Source organism: Pundamilia nyererei, unplaced genomic scaffold (assembly GCF_000239375.1).
Source record: "Pundamilia nyererei isolate P.nyererei 1_Seehausen unplaced genomic scaffold, PunNye1.0 scaffold00113, whole genome shotgun sequence".
In the NCBI taxonomy this organism is placed as follows: domain Eukaryota; kingdom Metazoa; phylum Chordata; class Actinopteri; order Cichliformes; family Cichlidae; genus Pundamilia; species Pundamilia nyererei.
Window position 1 is genome coordinate 887,188 of NW_005187514.1, and position 23,784 is coordinate 910,971.

The window sequence follows — 23,784 nt, forward strand, 5'->3', positions numbered from 1 at the left end:
ATATATATGTGTGTGTGTGTATCTGCAATTTTTATCTTGGAATTAAATTTGCTCAACCATATTTCCCCAACTTGCTCACTACCACTGCAAAGCTGCATTCAGTACGTAGCTCACTGAAAAAAATTAAGACAAAATTAGTATTTAAAGGCTACTGTGTGATGGGTGAGCAGTATTGACTTCTAAAAAAAAAAAAGACGTTAATAAAAAGATTCTAATCCATCCCATTAAAGGTGTTATTTACAGGGACTAAATGTAATTATTATGATGTGTTATGAAGTGTTTTGTTTTTGTTGTTTTTTTTAATCCCAGAGAAGCACTTTCATAACTAAAGCAAAATAGTAGAACTGAATTTTAAGAGGTAATAAATCTTATCAATAGTGTACTAAATTTTAGGAAAATGGACTTTGAAGTCAAAGCCAAATCACTGAGGTAGGTTTTTCTTTAGTTTAATTCAAATGGTTTATTAAGACATCAAAGCTGTACATAACCTGGTATATGGTCATACTGCAGCCCTGACTATTGTTAAAAACAGAAAACTCCAAAGGAGCACCTAGAAAATCGCCAGCCAACCAGCACTGTGCCTAAGGACAAGCGGCCTTTGACTGTATTTCATGTGTGTGCACATGCTTGTGCGTTTTGTCGTATAATCAGAGTTTAAGCCTTGACAAAGCCTAGAGATCAGCCCTTAATACTGGCTAATGTTTGATCAAACTTAATCTCTCCTATGAGCATGTTGCCATGGTCATACTCAAATTAGATAACCACAATGCTTATTTAAGATTTATGTCTCTATGCCACACGCTAATTTTTGTTATTTTGTATTTCTGTTGTTAGCTTAGTTTCCATCAAGTTACTGAAAATTAAACCAAACTGAAAATTATAGAGTTTCTTTAGTTACACAACTGTTATTAGTGTCACATCCTTCACTAGGAATTTAAAGCATGTTTTTGTAAGTATGCAGCATTTTTAATTCAACACTCCACTGGTTTCTATTTGTTTAAAATAGGGTAATTTGTCTGTGAAGAATTCTGTGGGCGACTTTCTAACACACCCAGTCTAACCACCTTATTAGGCAATATCCATACACACAGGGCCTACAGCAAGAAGATGCAAAAAAAAAAAAAAAGTGGGGATAAAGCAAGTGATGGACAACTTTGTGTGTGTGTGTGTGTGTGTGTGTGTGTGTGTGTGTGTGTGTGTGTGTGTGTGTGTGTGTGTGTGTGTGTGTGTGTCATTACACAGTGAGTTGTTTGCGCATGTGCAGTTCATGCATATGTCTCTCAGAGGTGAAGCTAATCTTCTTTCATGCAGCACAGCCAGAGGTATCCGAGCAGACAGGCAGCAAGAGGAAGAATAGTAACAATACTTGAGAGAAACAGAGGTCCATATTTATCACAAAGACTGCAGACAGTCTTGCAGCCAAGCAACATGTGTAGTGTTTCTCTTTAGCTAGCCGATCACAATGGAGCAGGAACAAAGACACGGCTGGGAGAATGGCTGTAGGTAGGTACACTAGCACAGTGTCGACCAATACAAGCCCTCGTCTCATCCCGTTCCTCACACAACCCACAATTACACGGCTGTCTATACTCACAAAAGAAGCAGGGAAATAGAAATGGCAGATTTTCCAAAGAAGAGTGTGAAAAAGGGAAAAAAAAAAGGAGAAAAAAACTAAGCATCAAATGTATAAAGAAAAGCAGCTGAAGGTCTAGGGAGAGGTTGAAAACATAAAAAGTAGGAGGAGGAGGAGGTAGCACTGGTGACAGACAAGACTTCAGACTTCCACGGCTGTCTTTAGACTTAATGAAATTGAAGGGCGGAGCAGCAAAGAGGAGGAGAGCGAGGCAAGACATGGTATATACTTGTGTGGAGAACGCTCTTGCAAAATTATTCTTGCTGTAAATTTTCTTTATATCACCAATAAATCCATAAGCACGAGCAAGGAAGCAGGGTTCTGCTTCCACAGGCGATGTGCAGCATTGAGTTTCTGGAATCCTCTATGCACAAAAAAAAAAAAAAAGCAAAAGAATTTTATAATGTTTTTTTCATTGGGTTAGTATCAATTGGTTCAAAGATATCCAATAACTTAAAAGAGCTCCTTAGTAAGCAAATACCTCATATTGAGGAATTGCAACAACAATTTTAAAATGAAGCAATTCAAATTTTATTGAAAATGTTCACTGCTTTTGAAGAGCTGATTTAATATGTGCAGACTGTTCTGTTGCTTAGGCTTTAGTCACACTACAGGTTTAGCTGTCTGTGAGTCATTGCAAGTAGTTTGTTTGCAAGATGATTCTGCACAGCTTTGTTGCAGGCAACCTGTCTCAGTCCAACTCAGACGGGCTGTAATCACTCCCAAAGTGATTGGCAAAGATTTGCAATTAAGGTGTGCAATCTAATTTATTAAAGCAAACATACTGCCAACAATCTGCCAACAATTTGTAATCAGTGTAAGTAAGCTGAGTTCCAACTTAACTGCATTACTAAGTTACTAAGGTTTGCAGCATGAAATTAAGTGCAAACTATGATAAATTTAACATCGAAAAGCATGCTGTATTTTGCACCCAATGTGTGCAGTAGTTGCCTCCAAGTTAGCAAAACAGGTATAGGTGGATGGCTCAAAGCTGTGAGCACAGTAAAGTTTGGCTCTGTCCTGTAGCTCTTTACTCAGTCTCATGTGTTTAATGTTTAGAGCAGAGTGCAACATACTCCTGCGCTGTAATAATATTGGTATTATTGCAGCCCTGGTATTACTGAAGATGAATACATCTTTTTTTCCTGTTTTACAGTGAGCAGATCAGTACACACTGAAAACACATCTCCCCGTCTTTTCTCAGCAGTGCGCACACAGAGAGCAACATTCATGTGTCTTTCTTTTACTTTCCACAATAGACACTAATACATATATCTGTCAAAATGCATCGAACAGGACTGTGTTAAGGTGTTAGTTAAATATGCAAAATATTCCAAACTGTATGCTTTCTTCTTCAGACACTTGCAATCAAGTGCAAAAGAAAACAAAATTGCAACTCTATATAAGCCTCAGCATCTTCGCAATTTAAAAAGGCAGCTGCCATGTCGTCCTTTTGTCTCATCATCATTCTCATCATGTGGTAACATCCCTTAGGTTTTCTGCTAGAATTAGTCGATTCTCTCGTGATCTACAATGCAAAAACACACACCTGGCTGCTTAATGTTTTTGCACCACAAGCTAAAAAAAAAAGCTTTCTGTCTCACACAGCCAGGCCCATCTCTATTTATTTTTGACAGCTTTTGCAGTCTCCAATGAAAGCCTGTTCTGACCTCTGTGGAAACCTAAGAGAATAAAATATATATTATATAACATTATATTATATAACATTACATCTATCTAAGAGCCATGCAAACCATTTGCCATGACCACAAAGTGTTGCATTTCTTAAAACAATACAAAACACAAACAACACCACTTTATCTGAGTGCTGCCCATACAATTTATTCATGTGTTTTATTTTAAATGACCAGCAGGACATTTATCGTTACAAACACTGACACCTGCTTTGACAAGAAGTGGAGAGAAAGCCAGTGCTTACTTTATGCAACTTACTTATAACCCCAGCAGGCTCTGTTTCTGATACATCTGAACCTTCTAAAAGCACATCCACATCAGCTAACCTGAATCATCTGTTAGCACAATTCCTCAAAGTCTCTGGATACTCCTTTTCCTTTGTTTTTCTTTTCTCCCCTTTAATGGATCAACACTGATCTCAAACTTGATACGCGGATACAATTGTGTCTATTTGTGTGCATTCGGTGTACGTGTGTGTAAGTTCAAGCCGTCTGAATCAGAGTCTGCTTCAACAATTAGGGTCTGGATGACTTCCCAGGCTAGCCTGCCATACCCACTGCTGTGATGAGAATCACATTCCTATTGTGTTCCACTACAGTTAATCATGTTTTCAAACGACTCAACAAAACGGTAGAGCATTCCAGCAGGTTGTCATCGGCCTGCTCAAGAATGTGCCGATGGGATCATAACTGGAGCCATAAATGCCCATGAATCTCGTCTTTCCTCCACAACCTGTGCTTTTTTTGGTTTGTCTGGGAAAGCAAAGCAAGGACTAAAACACCCTTTTTAAGCCAACCAACAGAAAGGATAAACATAAAGACCTCTGTGCCCCTGTCTTCTCTTATCCGCTGTGAAGCCTGCTATTTAAATAAACATTTTCTCCAGCTGTAATCACAGGCTAAAAAAATAAGTTTCCAAAGTAAGTGGTAGAAGTTACAGTAAAGAGACACAGTCCTGCTCTGAGTAAATAACAATTTGGCAGTTTGGGTAATAAAACTGAATTCAAAACGGCATCAGACTTTCATTGACATTTGATATAAACTCAACCGTAAACTCCTGGACAACAATCCCCAAGAACAAGTGTCACTTACAAACCGGTCCGTATTTCCATCAGAAACTGGAGTGAAAAAGCCAACTAAGCACTTTGTGAGGTTAAGTGGCAGTTATTCACTTGAAGTTCAGCCAAATGGACAGCCTGTTGCCTTGCCAACACTGACGGGCCTCCGTGATGCACATGCACAAACAGTATTTTAAAGCCGCTTTTCGGTTGCCAGCAGAAACCAAACTGGGCTGACATCACTCACGCATCTTTCCACACTTCCTCTGCTACTCCTTCCTCCTCTCTCTTGCACCTAAGTAGTTTCCCTGAGGACATGCAAGTGAGATACTCACCTGTAAATGAATAACCGGGTTCTGTAAAGCAATGCCATGCCCCTATCTGCCTCCACAGTCAACCCACTGCAGCCATAACACAATAAATAACCCAGGAGAAGATGAGCACTGCCCCGTGGCAGATGGTGATAACACTTACAGCCTCAGGTCTGAGCTGACACAGTGGCGTGCTGCCTGTGTGTCTGAGTGAGAGAAGGTTGGTGAATCTCTGCCCGTGTGAGACGATCAGTTAAGACAGAGATGGTTGCCCATGATAGATGTCACTGTGTGGAATAAAAGTAGTGGATGCATCTGCTTTCCTACACACTATTTATTTATTCGGTCAGCTTGAAGAAGAGAAAATTGGTTAAAACCTTTCAGTATTAAACTCTGCTAAGATGAATAATAGCCTTTTTATCATTAAAGGACTTTTGCTAATTAATTACTAATTAATGAAATTGTAATCAATTTAATTATAAAACGCACTGATAGTGCATTTTATAGTAGGGTTAGTAATAGTAGTTGTGGTAACCACTTTTGAGCCCACGGAAATTGCATAGATTGATCGGTAACAGGTACCAATCGTGGTCCAATCCAGACTGACTGCAATTACACTCACACACATTGGAAAACGTTTGCAAATGATTACCTTCTAATTTATAATAGAAGACAGATTGATAACGCAATCCGAGATCGAGTGCATTGTTCAGTGCAACTCACCTATAATAAAATGGTTCGGCTAAAGGGGACTTGACTCTGCTGGTTGCATTCTGGTAATAATTCCATATAAAAGCAACAGAATATTGTTTCAGGCCTCCGAGTACCACTATTTATGGAGGAATTTCTGAATTTACGTTTTCATTTTTGCCAGTTAATTAACCACAGTTAATTGCGCTATTATAACAAAGAGACTGCATGTAAGTGCCAACCTGATCGATTCAATCGCAAACTAATAGCAGACTGACTCCGTCTTAATGCACCAAGGTTGTTTTGAAGATGCCAACCAGCGGTCGCAGATCTGATACCGCTTTCAAAGGCAACAAGGTTGTTAGTTCATTGCACGTGGTCACAATAACTTTGGTCATGTAATGATTTCTCTTATGTGTTGTGTTGCTAAACATGTTATCTATCGGTCTCTACTGTAGAAACACTGGTAGAGTTGACCATTTGTGGGAAGTTAACCTGAGTGTATTCTTATTTATTTTTTATGAGACATCTTGTTTGTTTTTATGGATCTCTGAAAGAAAAAGTTTGATTGACTCAAATATTAATAGAAATTACTGAGTCAGAACATTTTTTTTCTGTTTCTGACATTAAAGCAGGTCCCTATTTCTTTGAAATGCTGTCCAAAAGCACACAATAACATTTCACTATGATTAAATGCGATTTCTCCTGCAGAGATAATACAACCAATAAGCACTAGCTAATAACAGAATCTTGTTTCAGGCTCTGAAGAAAATAGCCAGTCTGACTTTGATAAATTGAGGTGAGCGTGCCCCTTAGGGCTGCATATCATAACTCTTCTGCTCCATGTCCACATGCAGAGAGAGGTGAACTATTACGATGTTTACCAATATGCCTGACACAGTGGCACACGGTATACACCCTCCGCCAACTCAGCCAAAGCTAATTGCTCTGCACTTTGATTACTGCCACCTATTTTAATGAGAGCTTATCAACCCATTCTTTCCTGCCCGTTTTCTCTGTCAAACACACATGCAAACATGACAAACACATGCATGAGTGTGTGCGCACCACTTAGGCATATGTCCGCACACAGACAAGAGAACAATACTGTGTGCCACGTTTGTGATGGTGGCAGGAAATTGGAGGGTGTTCATTAGGCTAATGGATATGAAGAGGAAAGGAGAAGGGGAATGTGTGACTGGGGGGGTGGTGTGGGGGTGAAGAGCAAGAAGGCCACTGAATTTAACAACAACAAATTCTGTACAATGGTCCAACAAGTCGTACTGCAGTATGTAATTTTCTTGCTACTATGATAGAGAGACGAATACTTCAATTACACGAAATGGCTTTAATTACGGTGAATTTGCCTCATAAGCCGACTCCTGTTGAGAACAAATGAACTGTTACATTTTTGGTGCTAGTGCTCACTGCTCCTGCAGCTTGGCTGGATGGACTCAGCTTCATTACGATCACTGGTTTACCCGCACACACACCAAGATGACAAAGCCTAATCAATGGACTCACACTGCTCTAAAGACTCTGGAAGAGGAGAAACGGTAGATTCCGAACTGGACAGGGTTGCTGATCGATGGTGAAAATGGCTTCTGCGATCCTTTGAACACATTCAGCACACTTCTGTCACCTAGGATGTTCAGTAGGTTTTCCTTGAAACTTACAAAACATTCTATTTTCCCACTGACAGTGAACAATGTGAGCAGAATATGCTATGACAGGCTGCGCATCACAAAGCGCACAAAATAATACTGTACTTAAACGAGAGGGAGACGAGAAAAGAGAGAACACCAAAAAGGGAGGAGAGTGCATTAGAGGGCTCGAGCATGACAACCGCATTACAACCACAAATATGCCAGATCACATCAATACACTGTGCCTCATCATTTTACGAGACACTGCTTGTCCATGAAACTACTTCAACATGTCTAGTAAAACAATCATCAATACCACACACACACACACACACACACACACACACAACTGCTGCTGAATACTGCTGTTGTGCCAGGAAAACAAAGCCCCAAATAATTCTAAAATGAAGTTACAAAACAGAAATAGGAGATTATGCAAAACAATAATCTGTATCTCTTCAATTTTTAAAAATTGAACCTGAAGTTGTGCCTCATCCTGGCAACATTCATGCCTGACTTTTGGTCTCTGACTTGATTTGTGGAGAGTTCACATTGACCTGATCATCACCCCCATGACCCAGGGCACCATCTTTGCACTGAGATGAGCAAAACTAAGAGAAAGCTGAAAAGCAGCAGTACTGTCTTACAAACTATACTCGCTCTAAGCTACAAGTTTCCAGACAGATTTGCTGACAGTTGCTACTGCCCGAGCTAAAGCAGGCGGAGGATTCCTCTCGCTTTCTTTTTACACCCTAACACCTACACCTACAGGATAATATCACTGAATTGTCCTCTTTGATTTACAGCGCAAATTGCTTTCACATTCCCTTGGTGTTATAATATTAAAGTATCACCTCTTACCAATAAAACGCACGCGTCACACTACAAATAAAACCCCCACGTAAAAAAAAAAAATAACCTGTAGTATAGGGAGAGGGCTCTACCACATACTGTAAAAACTAGCTGCTAATCCAATTGTTCCCTCCGTGGGGACAGGAGAGAGAAACATCCTAATGAGAAACCGGTGGCTAAATATCCATGATGGTAATAACAGTGGGAGCGTCTCTCAGAGCAGCCGTTTGACTCTGGTGACACACGGCCATTAAGTATTCATGAAAACAGATGTTGCTTTGCTCGCCAGCCCATTGGCCCAAACACCCCCTGAAAAATGCCAGAATCCTAAATGAATTTCCCAACAGAACGCTCCGTTTGATCCCCCGCCAAGAGAAAGTGAAGAGTTTTACGTGCTATAGGAGAAGGGAAGAAACAGACAACTATGGGGGAAGGAGCACAAGAATGGGGTTTATCCCCCTTCAAGTTGCTGTCCTATCAGCCTCATGCAACAGCTCTTGATCATCACCATCTCTTTCTCTTCATGGCTCATGCCACGTTTAGCACAATCTATTAGCTTGATAGCAAAGTCAATTTACTGAAATGGTCTTGATCAGGTAACACTTTCACTGGATTACTGCTAGCTAAGTATAGGGTTTAAGCTATGGCTTTCCATCCACAACGTATTTGTATGATAAGTGCACTAGGGCAGATTGTTTACAGGTGGGTGACAAATTACAGTCAAGAACCTGAACCCATGAGCCCTCAACTGAGGCGATCCAATGGCTCTGCTATGTAGGGTTCATTGCGCGGGCATGATTTGGCTACTAAGCAAAGTGGGACTGCAAATCAGTAGAAAGTAGTTCCAACTCAACTTTATCCTATAAAAATAACTTTCTATTCTGATGGGAGCTCCATCTACCATGATGCCAACGTCCACACCCACAGTGTGTGAATGATTTGATGAGTATAATAATCATCTGAATAACATGTTTGGCATTCCAAATCAGCATATCTCAACCCAATTACAGCCATATGGGAGAATTTGGACCGGTATTTTGACAGGGCTCCCAGCATCAACAATTATTTCAGCTATTATTATTTCCTTCACACTATATTACCTAAATCAGTATATAAATCCTTACTCTGTCCTCGTACTTTAGAATACCAAACACAGGGGTTAATCACTCTTGTTTATGCCTTCTGGGTTGCTTTTGTATCCATCTTTGTCTTTCTAATCATGTCAGTAAAGTTTACAGTCACATGGAAAAATGATGGATGACACATCTTGTAGCCCAAGAGGATTGGGAGCCAGATGTACAGCCTTTAATCTTTTTTCTTTGCATAACTAGTGATATTACAGCGTTCTCTTTACAAAGATCTTTTTAGTGTGCCGGAGAATTGACCAGAGCTGGTGGTTTAGGGAGACAGAGGGAGGAAGACAAAGTAGAATAAGAAGAACAGGCTGTAATAGACAGTGTTGTTGATGGATGTGATTATAGCCTCTTCATGCTGCCCATTCATTCTCTATAGATTCCAGATGATAGCAGTGCTTGGCCCGCTCTTTCTTCCTCTCCATCTCACCCTCTGAGTGTTTTGTCTTGGGTCTCTTGCTTTCCAGCCCTTCATCTGAACATCCCATCCTTTTCTCCTGTCTTTCAACTTTTCTGTTACTGTTTAGCCCTCTTTTCTCTCTGCCCCATTCTTCTCGCCCTCTCTCTTTTTGCTCTCCTATCCCCGTGTACTTTCTTTGATGTTTCTCCTCCTCATAAAATCATTTTCTTCTCACAATCCCTTCCCCTTCTACCCTCTTGTTTTCCTTCACAGGGAGCAAGGAAACCCCATCACATATCTAAAACCTTCCTTTCTCCTCACCATAAAGCATTCTTCTATCCTTGCCATTTTTCCCCTCTTTACTACTGTCACTCATCCTTTCATGGGCATCACCCCAGTGTACTTCTCTAGAGTTTACAACAGGGTTCATATTTCCAAAGAAAAGACACCCCCTGATGAGTGGTGCGTGTTTGCCTCAAAACACATTAGCAGTGTTGAGTAAAACGCTATGACAAATGACAGGAGACTAGCAGTGGGGATCCTGTTGGTCATTCAGCCAGCCAGCAGAAGCACTGGAGTGAACTCCGGCACTACACTAAGACTCAAAGTGAAACCAATCCTCCAACCCCATACAATATCTGCCTTAATCTTACTCAAGCTCCGCTCATTACACACTCAGCATGGGTTGGAGACAGGCAACGCAGGGAGCTATGCAGCTGGGGTTTGGTACACCAACTGTGTGCGAGTTTGTGAGCATGCAGACGCGATGATGTGGTATCACAATCACTGCAAGACGAAGCCATTGTACTCAGATCAACAAGATTTACAATCCGTATCCTCCCCTCCTATGAGAGACACAACCACGGAGAATGCTAATTTCCACCTCCATAAACAAGCATCATAAGCATTACAATGACATGTGAGCATGTTTGCATGTCTGTGTAAGAATCAGCAGACATGCTGATACATAAAGTCTGCACACAGGACATGGCTGCATAGATTATGAAGTGATTTTATATTTGAGCATATGTGTGTGAATGGAAGTGTGTACGTGCAAGAGCAAGTGTCTGTGGACTCTTTTAACCTAGCAATAAAATAAACCCTGACCGTGATTCATTCACCACCTCCACCATGAGATGTGATGTCATCCAGAGTAAATTCAGACAATCCTAATTGTGCAGGGTGATAATGCACCCACATAAAGGCTAACATATTTCAACCCACCATAATATCCTCCGTAATCCAAAATCTTTTCAGCACCTACGAGTATCCAGCTAACATTCAAGGACGGGTGGAGCAAAGGCTCTGCCAAAAGCCAAAGGGGTTGATAAAAAAAGAAAGAAAATCCGAATTTTGTGCACAGAGACGCACACTACAAAGCAAAAAAAAAAAATCGCTTCCTTCAATACATTATTTTCTTATGCAATCATGTGCAAATACACATGTACACAGACTCAACCCAAATCAGCAGACTGGAGGGCTGGAGAGGCACACCTCCTATTCTGCCAGTTCACTTTTATGTCTCGGCTTAGATACAAATCCACACAGCATGGAAGCTCACTCCACCACCTGAGGTGTGTGTGTTTGTGTTTATGTGTGCCAGTAGTGTGGGTATGAATGCCTAATCCACCACCTGTTTGTTAGATTACAAAGCCAAACCTTATCCAATTCCAGAGGGTGCAATTGGATGTTGGCACTGGATGCTTTAAGTGTTTTATTTTGGAATTTACATGCACAAGTCATGCGTGTATATGGGGTTTGTAGCCCGTACAGTTGAGGCTGTTCCTCATTAATCAATTTATCAAAAGAAACCAAGAGCCAGAGCTCTACTTTGCAAGTAGTAAAACCACAGTGTGCTCCTTCTTAGCTCCGACTCACATAACCCATTTTCAGGTCACACACAGTAACAAAAAACCCCACAGTGAGGATCACTGGCTTGAGCCAAACACATGCTAAGATTATTATAGTTTTTAGCTCAACTCCTGTGTGAATATATAAAAAGCAAAAGCATGCCTTTCTTTGCCAATTTTTCTTTTAATGCAAAGTTTGTTTGAGTGATCTAATGCCTGCAATGACACAAGTAATAATCGCTTTTTGCTGAAAGATATTATAAGTTAAAATTCAGGATCATTAAAATTCCTGAACGCTGACGGAGCAAAGTTTATGTATATATCTAAAGAAGATTAACATTGAAAAACAAGCAAAAGTAAAAAGAAAAATCAATTTTAAAAATTATACAATGGAACACCTCTGACAGCCGCGGCCCAATCTGTTCAACCACATGTCCTATAACCTAAACTTTTCTCATTTCTTATCAGCCCCACAGAGAGAACATGACAAATGCAGCAGAACAATGTTTTATCTCATCTGACACCCTGACAACAAGGAAATAAACATAAGCTGACAGCCAATCAGATCGCCCATCTGCTGTTCTGCCTCAAAGTGCCTGGATTGCCCGACAAGTGGTGAAGGAATAATTTCTGTGAGGGACATACCCCAGAGATGGTAAGTGGGGGTGCTGGTGGGGGGTGAGGTAAAGCGAGAGAAGAAGGAAAAGAAACAGAATACAGGCAGAGCAGAGTGGGCAGCCACATGGCAACTCCGGGCCGCTTTGATTGGTGGAGGTATGCAGGCAGCCAGGCAGGGAAGACCAGGAAATGTAATTCAGGGAGGCTGTCTGGATATGACATCTCTGGGAGCTATTCAATCTGCAGCCAAACCCTCAAGTGGCGCCTCGCCTGGCATGGTGGCAGGGAGGTTACAACTGTGAGCTCACTGCCTGTCAACCCCACTACACCCTCTGAAGAAAATAAGATAGTATTGAAAAGAAGAAGAAGAGGACAGGAGACGGGGAAAAAAATAAAACAAAAGAAGTGTATTTATATATTAACAATGGAATAAAAAGGTGAAGCCAAAAATAAAGAAGATTTAGTGTGGGTTAGTGATGTCTTGAAGAAAAGAGGGAAGGCCAAGAGATGGAGGCACAATGAGCCTCTGGAGAATGAATGGGAGAAAGCCAGAGGAAGGAAAGGCGGAGCAGGTGAGAAAGTGATCCAGACGCCGGCTGTGATTCTTCTCTGTCAAACATGGCTCATAAAAAAAACAGTGATAATTGACAGCATTGGCTGACGTCCTTCCCTTTACCACTCTATTCATTACAAAACCAAAACAATCCACCTCGCCCTTCCCTATTATGTCTTAGCAAGTAAATTAGGCAACCGTACTGAATAGCTGTCCGTGTTAATTATATCTAAGACAAAATGTCATATATTAAAACATTATGCTCAACAGCTGGCCTGATGTGGAGGGACTAGAATCTGATTTGGTGTCAGAGGTGGATGGAATAAATCTAGTAATTATAAACCACCCACAGATGAATGTTAAAACCAAGGCTGAGAGAGTAATTTTAAATTAGGCGATCGACCACAAACAAACACATCGCTAATAAGGAAATGGGCATTTATCTGAATGGGATAGCGTCACATAACAAAGCCAAAAAAATAGGAAAGATCACTGAAGCATAAGATACATCAGGCTTTAATACTTTTGCATGGTTTTTGCAAAATGATCAACTAAAATACAGCTTGTCCTTAATTTGTTCACCGTAGCGTCATCAGAAATGTTTCAATGAAAGGATGGCTTTCTGGATTTGTAGAAAAATTTGCCTTATATACTGTATTTCAATTTATGTTTCCACCTCTTCCAGTAAACTGTTGCATATATTTCCTACTTTCCCAGGACAATATGAAGAAGTCAGAGGTGCGTAGGTCAAATGCTGATTGGCTCATAGGTGGGCTGGAACAGGAAAAGGATCGACAGTTGAGTTCACCACAAGTGGGAAAAGCATGCAATCCATCAAAGATCCTTAAAAAACATGCACAGAGGCCGCAGTGGACACTTTTAATTGTTTTTAACACTCAGTTTTGTTGTAGCACGTTGTATAACTTCACACTCTCTCTGATTAGCTGATGGCCCAAAAACAGCACAAGCAAGAGTAGCGCACAGACTGGCTGTTTGCGACAATGCTGCCTCACAACAGTGAACAGACAATAATAACCAAAGCTGTCCGTAGTCTCTGCACAGGACCAATGCCCAACCCTGTTTCAGCCATTAGGAGTAATAGGGGATTATATTTCCGCTTTCCTTTTTTTCCCGTTAAACACTGACTGCTTTTTACTGAGAAATGATGAAGTGATTAAGTTGTTTTTAAGGGTCGTCACAACATCTTGAGCTTTGCGAGGTGCATGAGCAGCAGCTCCCTAACTAATGTCAGGGGTGGGGGTAAAAAAAACCCTGACAAATAAAGAAGTTGGGAGCCACTGTGGAAACGGCATTTGGTGATACATTCCTAGATCGTTTCAGCTCACAGACCTTTCCACTGTTATCCAATCATCCGTAGATTTCTCTGTAACACTGTGTACGAAGTATTAAGAGGTGTTTATACACCTCTCTGAATTTAATTATTAGTAATTATTCATCTCTGGCTCTCTTCCACAGAGTGTCTTTGTCCTGTCTTCCTCCCCTAACCCCAACCGGTCACGGCATATGACCGGCCCTTCCTGAGCCTGGTTCTACTGGAGGTTTATCCCTGTCAAGGGAGCTTTTCCTTCCCAGTTTTGGCAAAGTGGTTGCTCATAGTGGGTCATATGATTGTTGGGGTTTTCTCTGTATTACTGTAGGGTCTTTACCTTACAATATAAAGCGCCTTGAGGCAAACTAAATTGAATTGAAGCAAACTGAATACACCCATTAACAGTGAAACAGTGCTCACTGTATAGCCCTGAACTTTGGCAATATACAAACAATTTCAGCCTAAGTGGATATTATTGTCAGAGTCACTGAGAACAAAGATGATATCAGTTAAACAAACTCCAGGCTTTCCATCTATTCATAAACATACAGTATGGGTAACCTCACATAACGTGTATAGTTTTTTTATAGTTTACACATAACTCTGAAAATATCTCAGTATATTGAATTAGGATCATTTGCGAACGCACATGCACATTTGTATAAAATTCACATGTTCCCATGCTTTTCACCAGATCGCACCTGGATCAAAGAGAAATGACATCATTGGAGGAAATGAGATGCTGCCATTCAGCTCCATTTGGCTTCCCTGCTGGTTTAGGGGGGTCCAATAGCAGCTCCTGAAGAATCTTATCAGTCAAGTTATGACTTCACTGTCTAGTCCCTGCCAGTCACCATTCAACCTGTGAGATAGACGATGACAGCTCGCCATTGGATGTTGCTCCAAAAAATCTTTTATCGAGCCCATTCATTCATACGTGCATACAGATAGAGAAATTCAGAGACACACAAAGACAAACAAACAGAATCACTCACCCCTCCTCCCTCCCGCACAGCCGCACTCATCTACCGTTTCATCCCAAAGAGACTGTACGCATTCAAACAAACAGAGGAGACGGTTATTGTCCAAATGCAATTATCTTGTACTGTCCATCTCGTTGACTGCTGTGGGACAAAGGGCCCTCTGTTGATGAGGATAGCAGTGTGTGAATGGGAGGTTAGACATCTTTGGCCTTTTCCATGGCTGTGGACATTCAATCTGCCATCCACACATCCCAGTGGATCTGATAACACTAAACAAACCCCAGAGAGAGCGAAAGAGGGGGAGAAAAGCCAGACGCTAATGGCTTCAGTATTGTGTGTAAATCCTCTCTTATCTTTCTGCTCTCTGTGTTAAGAGACTGGTCAAGGGCAGTGGGAAAGAATAAACTCTATAACCACAATGTTGTCTGCCAGCGTTCACCTCAGTGTAAACAGTTTAGAATAGGGCATGCCCATGCAAGGATGAGCATACATTGAGAAACACACCTACACACACGCACTGTATGCATAAACTCGGTATCTAGACGAACGCTACAAAAGGCTGACCTGGCATTAGGCTGGAGCTAATTATTCTCAGCCTCTCGGATTCTCCCACTGGACTTCATTTCACATATGCGCGCACACACACAGACACAGACACACTAATTCTTGTGCTGATTCTCTCTTTAGCGCTGTCTTGTCTGCATCTTGTCGCGACGGAACAGTAAGGGGGAGAAAATGAGAAGAAAGGTAACAGTAGTGAGGATGGTGGAAAAGAAAAGACATGAGGATTATCCCTCTAATCCCCCTGTCAACTTTTAGGGATTATAGGGAAGGCTTGGCTACATTAAGAGTACAGTAGCAACCTGTACTGCCCATCTCCTCCACTTTCCACACACTTTATTTGGGAAAAAAATAAAAGCAATGTCTTTTTAAAATTTATTTTGTATGATCTGACAACAAAAAAGGGTAATGGCTACACTTTAATATGTTATTAAAGCCTTCCAGTGGCTCAACAAATACAAACACTCTCAAAATCTCCCATTGCTCCGGTTGTAATATCTAACAAATATCTCACAAATTAATTAAAACAAAAAAAAGAATGTTCAATTTCAGCTGATCTGCCCAAAATGTATTAGCTTAAATGAAAAAATGTGTCTGGATTACTGGCTTACTGTATGTAAAGGTAGGTTTACCTGCACCACAGCTCAGAGCAGGGACACTTTATATTCATCCATCACATGCAGTCACTGCCAAAATCTTCGTATAAATGGATAAATATCTGGCTGCAGACTGATGCACGCCTGAATGTGGGTTATGCCAATTTGTGAATAACCTCATGACTCTGTCACAGCTATAAAAAGAAAAGAAAAGAAAAAAAAAAGAAAATCTATGAGAATTGTTCACTAGTAATTTGTGTTTAAATGACGAAAACTCAGGCAAAATAAAGACAACAAAAGAGGTCTGGAGGATCAGCTGAAGTTGGGTGTCATCGTTTCATCATCTCCACTTCTCAAGAAAGCTCTCAGAAGCTGGCAGTCTGTCTTCTTTGTAAGTTAACTGCAATTTTTCTCAGTGTGAGACCTTGTTCTGCATTCACTTAGGAAAAGACAGTTACTCGTGTAGTTGCTGCTCCTAATTTGCAACTCAGACGCGCAAAGTAAAACGCGAAGAAGAGGGAAATATGAACAAGATGCCCCTTGTTCACTGAGCAAAGCTGCAGAAGAAGATGGTTCAAACATCAACAATCTCTAAAAGGCACAAAATAGCTGTCACTTCAAGTTGCTGCCAAAGAAGACTCAAACATAGATGACTGCAGCTAAATTATAGAGAATTCATACACTTGACTTGCACGCATGCTTCCCACACACACTTGCGCGTCCTCGGTGTACATGATGAGAGCAGGTGTTGGATGTAATGAGTTTGTCTACAAGCTGTTATAAAATGACAACTGGGAGTGTGGCCCCTATCGCTGGCAGATACACCCACTTTTTGCACACCGAACGCAAGCGCGCACAAAGGCACACTGCTGCTACATCCCTAACTACACACTTCTGTCAATACCACTTGTCTTTCAGGGAGCGGGTCAACTGTGAGCAGAGGAAGAGTTGTGATGGCACTGGTCCACACCTCTGCGCGCGAGTGTGTCAGCGCATGAATGAATGTTTGCCTATACTTCTATCTTACACACAGCTAGGGTGGACAGATGTCTTCCCGCATGAGATGTGTGTGGCAGATATGGTAATGTGTGAATTAATGTCACACGGCCACACCTTGCGGTCCGCATCACGCCGTCTCATCTCAAGGACACGATCGGCACTGCCAGCTACCGTGGCTGTAATTCACTCCAAATCCTCCTTTCAATCACTTTCACAATCTGCCCATCAGTAATACATCTTCGGGTGCCACACTCCCGCAGTTTCACCGCTCTTATCGGAATCATCATCAGACTCTGAGACACTTTAATTGGCAAGTGCAAGTAAAGAAGAGGGAACTTTTCTTGTTAGCAGCTGAGGCAAAAATCTTGGTCAATTAAGGACAATTGAAAGAAGACAAACCCTGAAAACACAGATAAAAATAGGACAAAACACAAGAAAACATACCAAACACATTTGTACTTAATAGAGAAACCTTTTCCAGCATTAATAATTCACTTTATTCTGATAGGTAATAACATTTAAGTGTATGACTAAAAGCGTAGGATGAATGCATGGCCATCAGGCGCTCTTTGTTATTCACCTGTGGAGTTTATTCAATGGTGAAAGAGAGGATCCACTAAGCGCTTGCTGGGGTCCAGAAATGGTGTCCTTCCTCCTTTTTTTTTTACCTTCCTTTAAAAGTCCTTTCTCACTGTGAACACGGGCCTAAATGCTTCAGAAACCCATTAATTTGCATTCTTCCATCCATCAATTCTTCCATCTGTCTATCCACCTAAAAAGCTTCTCTGCCTTCCCCTCCATCCTTATCGCTCCATCTGTCCATCACTGCTCATTACTCTCACCAATTTCCATTCCTTCCTCTGTCATGTTTGCGACCATCCATCCATCTCCTTCAATAAAAACACAACAAAAACCGCAGGATGTGAGAATTCATTAATTTACTAGTGTTAACATGTAAATAAAGGTATAAGCATAGTCTATGTGCGTCAGTGTGGATTCACTTATTGAAGTTCTGCTTTTCAATTTGCAGGAATTTGCATTAAAAAAAAACACTTTTACTGCGGGATGTTAAAACAGTTCCTGCCTTTATTACTAAAGTTTTTGTGGATTGTACTGGCAATAGGGAAAGTTGTAAACAGTGTGAAATCACTATAGATAAATAAGTTAGAGTCCAGGATGAATCTTACTGACTGCTATAAACTAGGGAAACGACACAGGTAGGCACTTTTTAATTTGTACGCGTTTGCTTCAGGGAGAAAAAAATATATATGAATGTGTCTATATAAATTTTCTGACAACTTCAGCTAGTTTAACCTCACAAAATCCCAAGTTTAGATAGCAAAGGGAATTAGTCTAAACACACAAAGCGCTGTTTATTCTCGGCTTTATCTGCAAACTAATCCGGACAAACAAAACAAACAAAAAAAAGCATCTAACACACCACTACCTGTGGTGACTTGATCTGATAGAAGTCCCAGCCAAAAGAATCCCCTTTGTGTAAAACCAACTCATCATCTCCCAATGTGAACAATGTATCTTTCTCTGAAAACTAATTTCCCTGTGAAAATGGGGTTTTAAGTCTTTCGAGGCCCCTTTTAGAGCCTAATAAACTAATTCCAAGGCTGATGCCGAAAGAGGCTTATTTCAATTTCACAAGGCTTTGTTCGAATTTGTTTTACATTATGATGCTGCTGGGCAGAGGAGGGGGGTTGTTGGGTAATGTTCTCTCTTGTTTTTTTTTAATGTATTCAGGTATCTTGTTTTGTTGTTTGAGCTCCTCGCACTGTAAAAGCGAGAAAAGAAAAATATGTACGAGCTCAGTCTGGCTCGTTCTCCCGTTCCCTCTGCGTGCCTGTCCTTCTGTGTCTGCTGATGTGCAATACAGAGAATAATGGGTCACACATCTACTCTAAAATGGTGTATATTAAAATGATAAAAATCGTGCTCTCACCGATGCCTAGCCGCAGTGCTGGAAAAGAAGCCCGCGTCTTTCTGCACCACTTTAAGGCTGTCTTTCCATAAAATAAATATTTTTGCTGCACATTAAAGCAAAGTAAATCTCCATAAACCCAGTGATTATTCTCACTATTTTCCAGTTGGCCCGAATAAGCCAGGCAGCCTCGTACCAACTGTTGTAAGTCCCTCACAAACAAGCAAACACACACACACACAAAATAAAGGACATAGACATGGAGTGAAAGTTGGACGAGTTTATCCTTGTCTGTTTGTTGTGAGCCGACAATAACAAGTATAGAGATGGATTTCATCACATAAAAAACACAAACAAAGAACATGAATGAGTAAAGTTGCAGGCACATCAAAAACCTCCTGAGGGAAAGTAATACGTGCAAAACTGTGGTTAACACACAGGGTGCAGAGCAGTGTAATTGCAGCCACTAATGACTATAATAATATACTTTAACACTGGGCTGCTCAACTCTGGGCTGCCTCTGCTGATTGCAATCATTGTTAATTGCACGTGTTTGAGCCAATTAAGAACAGTAGCAATTTCAACTGTTGCTGCCCTGACTATGTCCGTCTCATTCTAGCAAGTTTACCGAAAATCAGCTTTTCGTTTTATGAAAAACATTTTTTTAGGGGGGGAAATGTAATCACGGAAATGAATAAAGTGAGGAGTAAGCAATAACTTCAAAAAACTAATTATCGTCAGAGCAAGTAGTGCTAGACGTGCCTTTACAAGACACAAAGATTATGTGTCTGTTTGTTCAGATTAACAACACAGCCCAGGGGAAAGTAAACCTCTAACAGCCTTTAGCCTTCTGTTCTTACTGGAAACTAAATATTGTGCCTGAAAGTACACCAAAACCAATAAAATAACTTTTAAAATGTGAGTTTTATTTCATACGGATAATGCTTTTCCCGATAAATGTAGTGCCAAACCTACGATCTGACTGGCCACCCGAGAGGCCACCTCAGTTCTGGATAAATGTGTTCAAAGATATTCTGTATCCAAGACATGAAAACTCACGGATATTCAGAAATATGAAAGCGAGAACTCCAAGCACAAGTGAAAGGAGTATATAACGATGCTCCCCATTGACTTCCATGTCCTATCCCTCAAACACAGGCGCTGCATCTCAAGGACATGTCAGAGCCTCACCCTTTTAAAATCAAACCAAGTGCACTACTTTAACATTAATCATTGTAATGTTGGGTAAATAGATCAGATCAAAACACATTTACTGAGCTGAGACTGGAAGTGCTGTTGATGACATGATTTTTTTTTTTAAACTTGAATCTCTGGGTTGACATTGTAGGCACTGCAGCCTGAAGATGGTGTTTAGAAAGTCTCAATATCACTTTTATATTCTAAATATCACAATTAGTTGTATTCTAACTTATTAATAACATGCTTCATGAATTTTAAACAGCCGCACTCACATCTTAACCACATAAGTTTGAATACTTTCACTGGCTGGCAGTGCAAACTAAAGATTGTTTACTGGCAATTGTATCTCCACCACCACTCCATCCTCCTTGCACAGTACTCGTATGCTCTTGCAGCCAAGAGGAAACACTGTTATAGGAGTCAACAAGCCTCATATTGGTTGCATCTAACAGTACGGAAAAGAAGAAACCTTCTTGACAGTTTTACATGTACTTGGTAACAATAATCTGCACAACAAAGATGAGAAAATACGCAAGCTTTATTGGACATTCACACAACAAATGGTCGCTTTGCTTTTATGCCACAAATAGCAGCATGGGGCACTTTACAAGCCTCTCCAACAGTCAGAGCGTGGTCAGGGAGAGCAGTGTCATGCCTATAAATATCACCCCTCGCCAAGTCCTGGCATGATGGAACCAGCTGAGCTAGCTAGACGCTGAGGTAACATGTCATTGTGCGGAAACTAAAGCTATTGACAGGCATCCAACTGGCCCGTACTGCAGTGAAATGCTACCCCTAAAGTTACACAGGCACATCTGACTCACGACAGAATGGCTTTCCTTAACTTCCAGTGCCTTCTCTTTTTTTTCTCTTTTTACATTAAGGGCCTTGATGCCTCATTAAGTTTCCCCTTTATGAGACAAAACCATTTGGAAATGTACTGTATACTTCATCGCTGCCACTTAGGCTAAAAAGAAAAATGTTCCAAACATATTCTGCAAAAAGAAAAAATATAATTGTCTAAGAACTTATAAAGCGAAGCTGTACAATTTTCCAATTCTGAAAACACTTGTGATAGGTCGTTTGCGGTTATCCTTGTTCTTCAGGGTACATCAATACATCACCATTAAAATCAGAGCCGTGCATGCCTCTGTGCGTGGTTGTGTTTGTTACCATCCCCATTCCCCTGTTTGAATAGCAGTATAATAGCTTTTACTCGTAATACCTATAACTAAGTAAAAAACAGTCATCTTTAAATGGAAAAAAAACATCTCGTCTAACATTTTTTAGGCAGATCAGCCTCATTCATTCACTGACCATCACTCCTGAGTGTCTGCATGTGTATTTTCACAGATTGAGACTCTCGGGGGACTATACTCTGACTTTCACCTGCTGCACCCATGTAGCTTGCACACACACAGATACATAGTGCCAGCAGCCATTTCACCATGCTCCTGAATGCCATTAATTCCTGTGCCACATCTCCTTAGGTGAGAAACTGGTGACAGAGGCAACCTCGGTGAGAGAAATGTTCCTCCTCTGCATCGCCGTCCCTCTCTTTTCTCTTTCCATCCCTTCAGTTCCATCCATATTCAGCAGGTTGAGGCATGCGGAATGAGGAGAGACGGAAGAGGAAGGTGGAGATGGGGAGAAAGGGGGAAGTTGGTGTGGGTGATTGTAAATTCAGCACCAGCGCGTCTTGTTGCACGAGAATGACCCATCATTTCACACTGGGCCAAATGGCATGAATTCATAAATATAAATAACAGCAGCAAATTCATCTTTTCAGGATGGCGTACAGAAGCACAGGCAGGGCCACATTAGAATAAAGATGCCTTCTCTCTCACTATCTTTCTATCCTCTTATTATTACCCACCGCACACCCTTCTTGCCTTCTTTATCAACTTCCACGTTTTCCCAGCTCCTTCTTCCTAATTTCCCTTTTCCTCCACTATCTGCTTCCTTTTTTTGTTGTTGTTGTTGTTCTCTTCCAACCAGTGCATATCTACTTCGTGATGATTCAGAGTTATACAGTATGTGGGAAGAGCAGACGAGTACACAGTTTTTCTTGCTCTCTTATGGAAGAATATGCATTAGACCTAACTCCCCTTGCACACTTTTCTACAGTATTGAAACTGCTTTTGAAAAATGTTTCAGGTGTAGGTTTAGGGGTGAAAGAACACACAAGAGACCTACCAAGCTGAAGTAGGAAGCAGCAAATGAGTGGGAAGAGATTGGCCTGGGCCGCTGACAGTTGGATTGATTAACAGCTTGGCTCTGCCTCTGAAAAACTGACATCCTTTGATTTTGTACAGTTCTTCAGTTCTTTTCGCTGCAAATTTCCATCCGCCCTACCCCCTTTGATTGTTCAGCTCGCTGCTTTATATTCTTCTTGGCAATACTCAGTCAAACGTACACACACAATCAACAGTTCTGAATGTGGCTGTACACACCGAGAGGCACACAAAACATTATACCAAGGGCAGATACAACTGATTAGTCAAACTGCCACCTCTCCACACCACCAACGCTAATGGTTACCACAGTAGTCAGAGATAAATATGTCCAATCAGAGACAATCACTGAGCGGGCTGAAGAGGCAGGTGAACTAATGACAAGGATGGAAGAGAATGATGAAATCCTCTCACAGAGCCTGACAGTCATTTGGCAACAGTGAAAACAAGTGGGTTTATTTTTTTTTCCTCATGCATCAGGTGGGAACGAATGACACCCACAGCCTCCATCTCTCTCTCTCTCGTTCATCCTTCTATCAAGCTCCCCCCTCACGGTCTCTCCAACTCTCCAACTCCATTTGCCACTTTTCTGTAATAAAAACTCCACCTGAAGGGATTAAACAAATGTAAATACAGGTAAAGTATAATAGCTAGACCAGCACACCATGCTTTTACTCTTTCAACTTTATGCTGAAATGAATATGCAGGCCAAAGTACAACAGACTGCAGCTGCTGAAAATGTTTGAGTGTGAGTTCAGAAAAATAACTGAATAGCTGGATTACTGCCACTCAAGCCTAATTTTAGTGGCAGGTGTAGAACTTTGCTAGAGGTTGAAGCAGGTAATGACTAATAAAAAAGGAGGCAATGTATTTTTCTTTTCTTTTAAGATGTGCTGCAATGCAGAAAAATCAAATCAGACAAGTGTTATTGTTATCGTCAGGATTATTTTACACTTTTCACTGAAGATTTGGGAAAAAGGAGGATAAACATCTGATTTATTAAAAATTTGAAACTTGCTGCTGCTACCTATTTGAAATATTTCTGATTGGTCAGTATTTTTAAAAAAAGCTCTTTCTTTGGCATAGCATTTTGTTTTCATGTAGTTTTTCATTGCTACTAGTCTGTAGCTGATACAGATCAAACTGCTGCTAACAAATAGGCCCCACTTTATTGCTCTGCTGTTTATTTTTTTTGCAAGTCTGCCAGCTTCTAAGTAATATCAATATATCTGTACTCAACGTCAGCGAACAACGCCAAAGTATTACCTGGTCTGTAATCAGTTCATGCAACCCCTGCATATGGCCCGCCTAAACGATCCTTCTCAGGCAGAGAACCAGCGCATTACTCAGGCCAGCACATGTGTCATAAGCCCTCTGTTGAGTGAATTTATAATGGAAACACAGAGCACAAGCAAAGAAGAAAATGCACTTAAGGGGTGCTTAATCACAGATGTGGCTCCTTGGTCTAAATCAGAAATGGATGAGGAAAACTGGAACTATATGGGCGCATGGA

At 40.9% G+C, this 23,784-nt stretch overlaps 1 protein-coding gene across 3 annotated transcripts in view; it reads right to left on the reverse strand.

Annotated features, from left to right (window-relative positions):
• fbxl17 (F-box and leucine-rich repeat protein 17) overlaps positions 1 to 23,784 on the reverse strand; it is a 217,911-nt gene that overhangs the window by 74,817 nt on the left and 119,310 nt on the right. Inside the window, exon 9 of one of the 3 annotated variants that reach the window (XM_013913073.1) lies at positions 17,750 to 17,797. The exons of 1 other annotated variant lie outside the window; for it this stretch is intronic. In XM_013913073.1, the coding sequence (XP_013768527.1) occupies positions 17,750 to 17,797 (48 nt within the window). Of the gene's footprint in view, positions 1 to 17,749; positions 17,798 to 22,732; positions 22,879 to 23,784 lie in introns of those variants that run through there. One more of the 3 variants, XM_005741725.2, reaches the window with a different exon arrangement.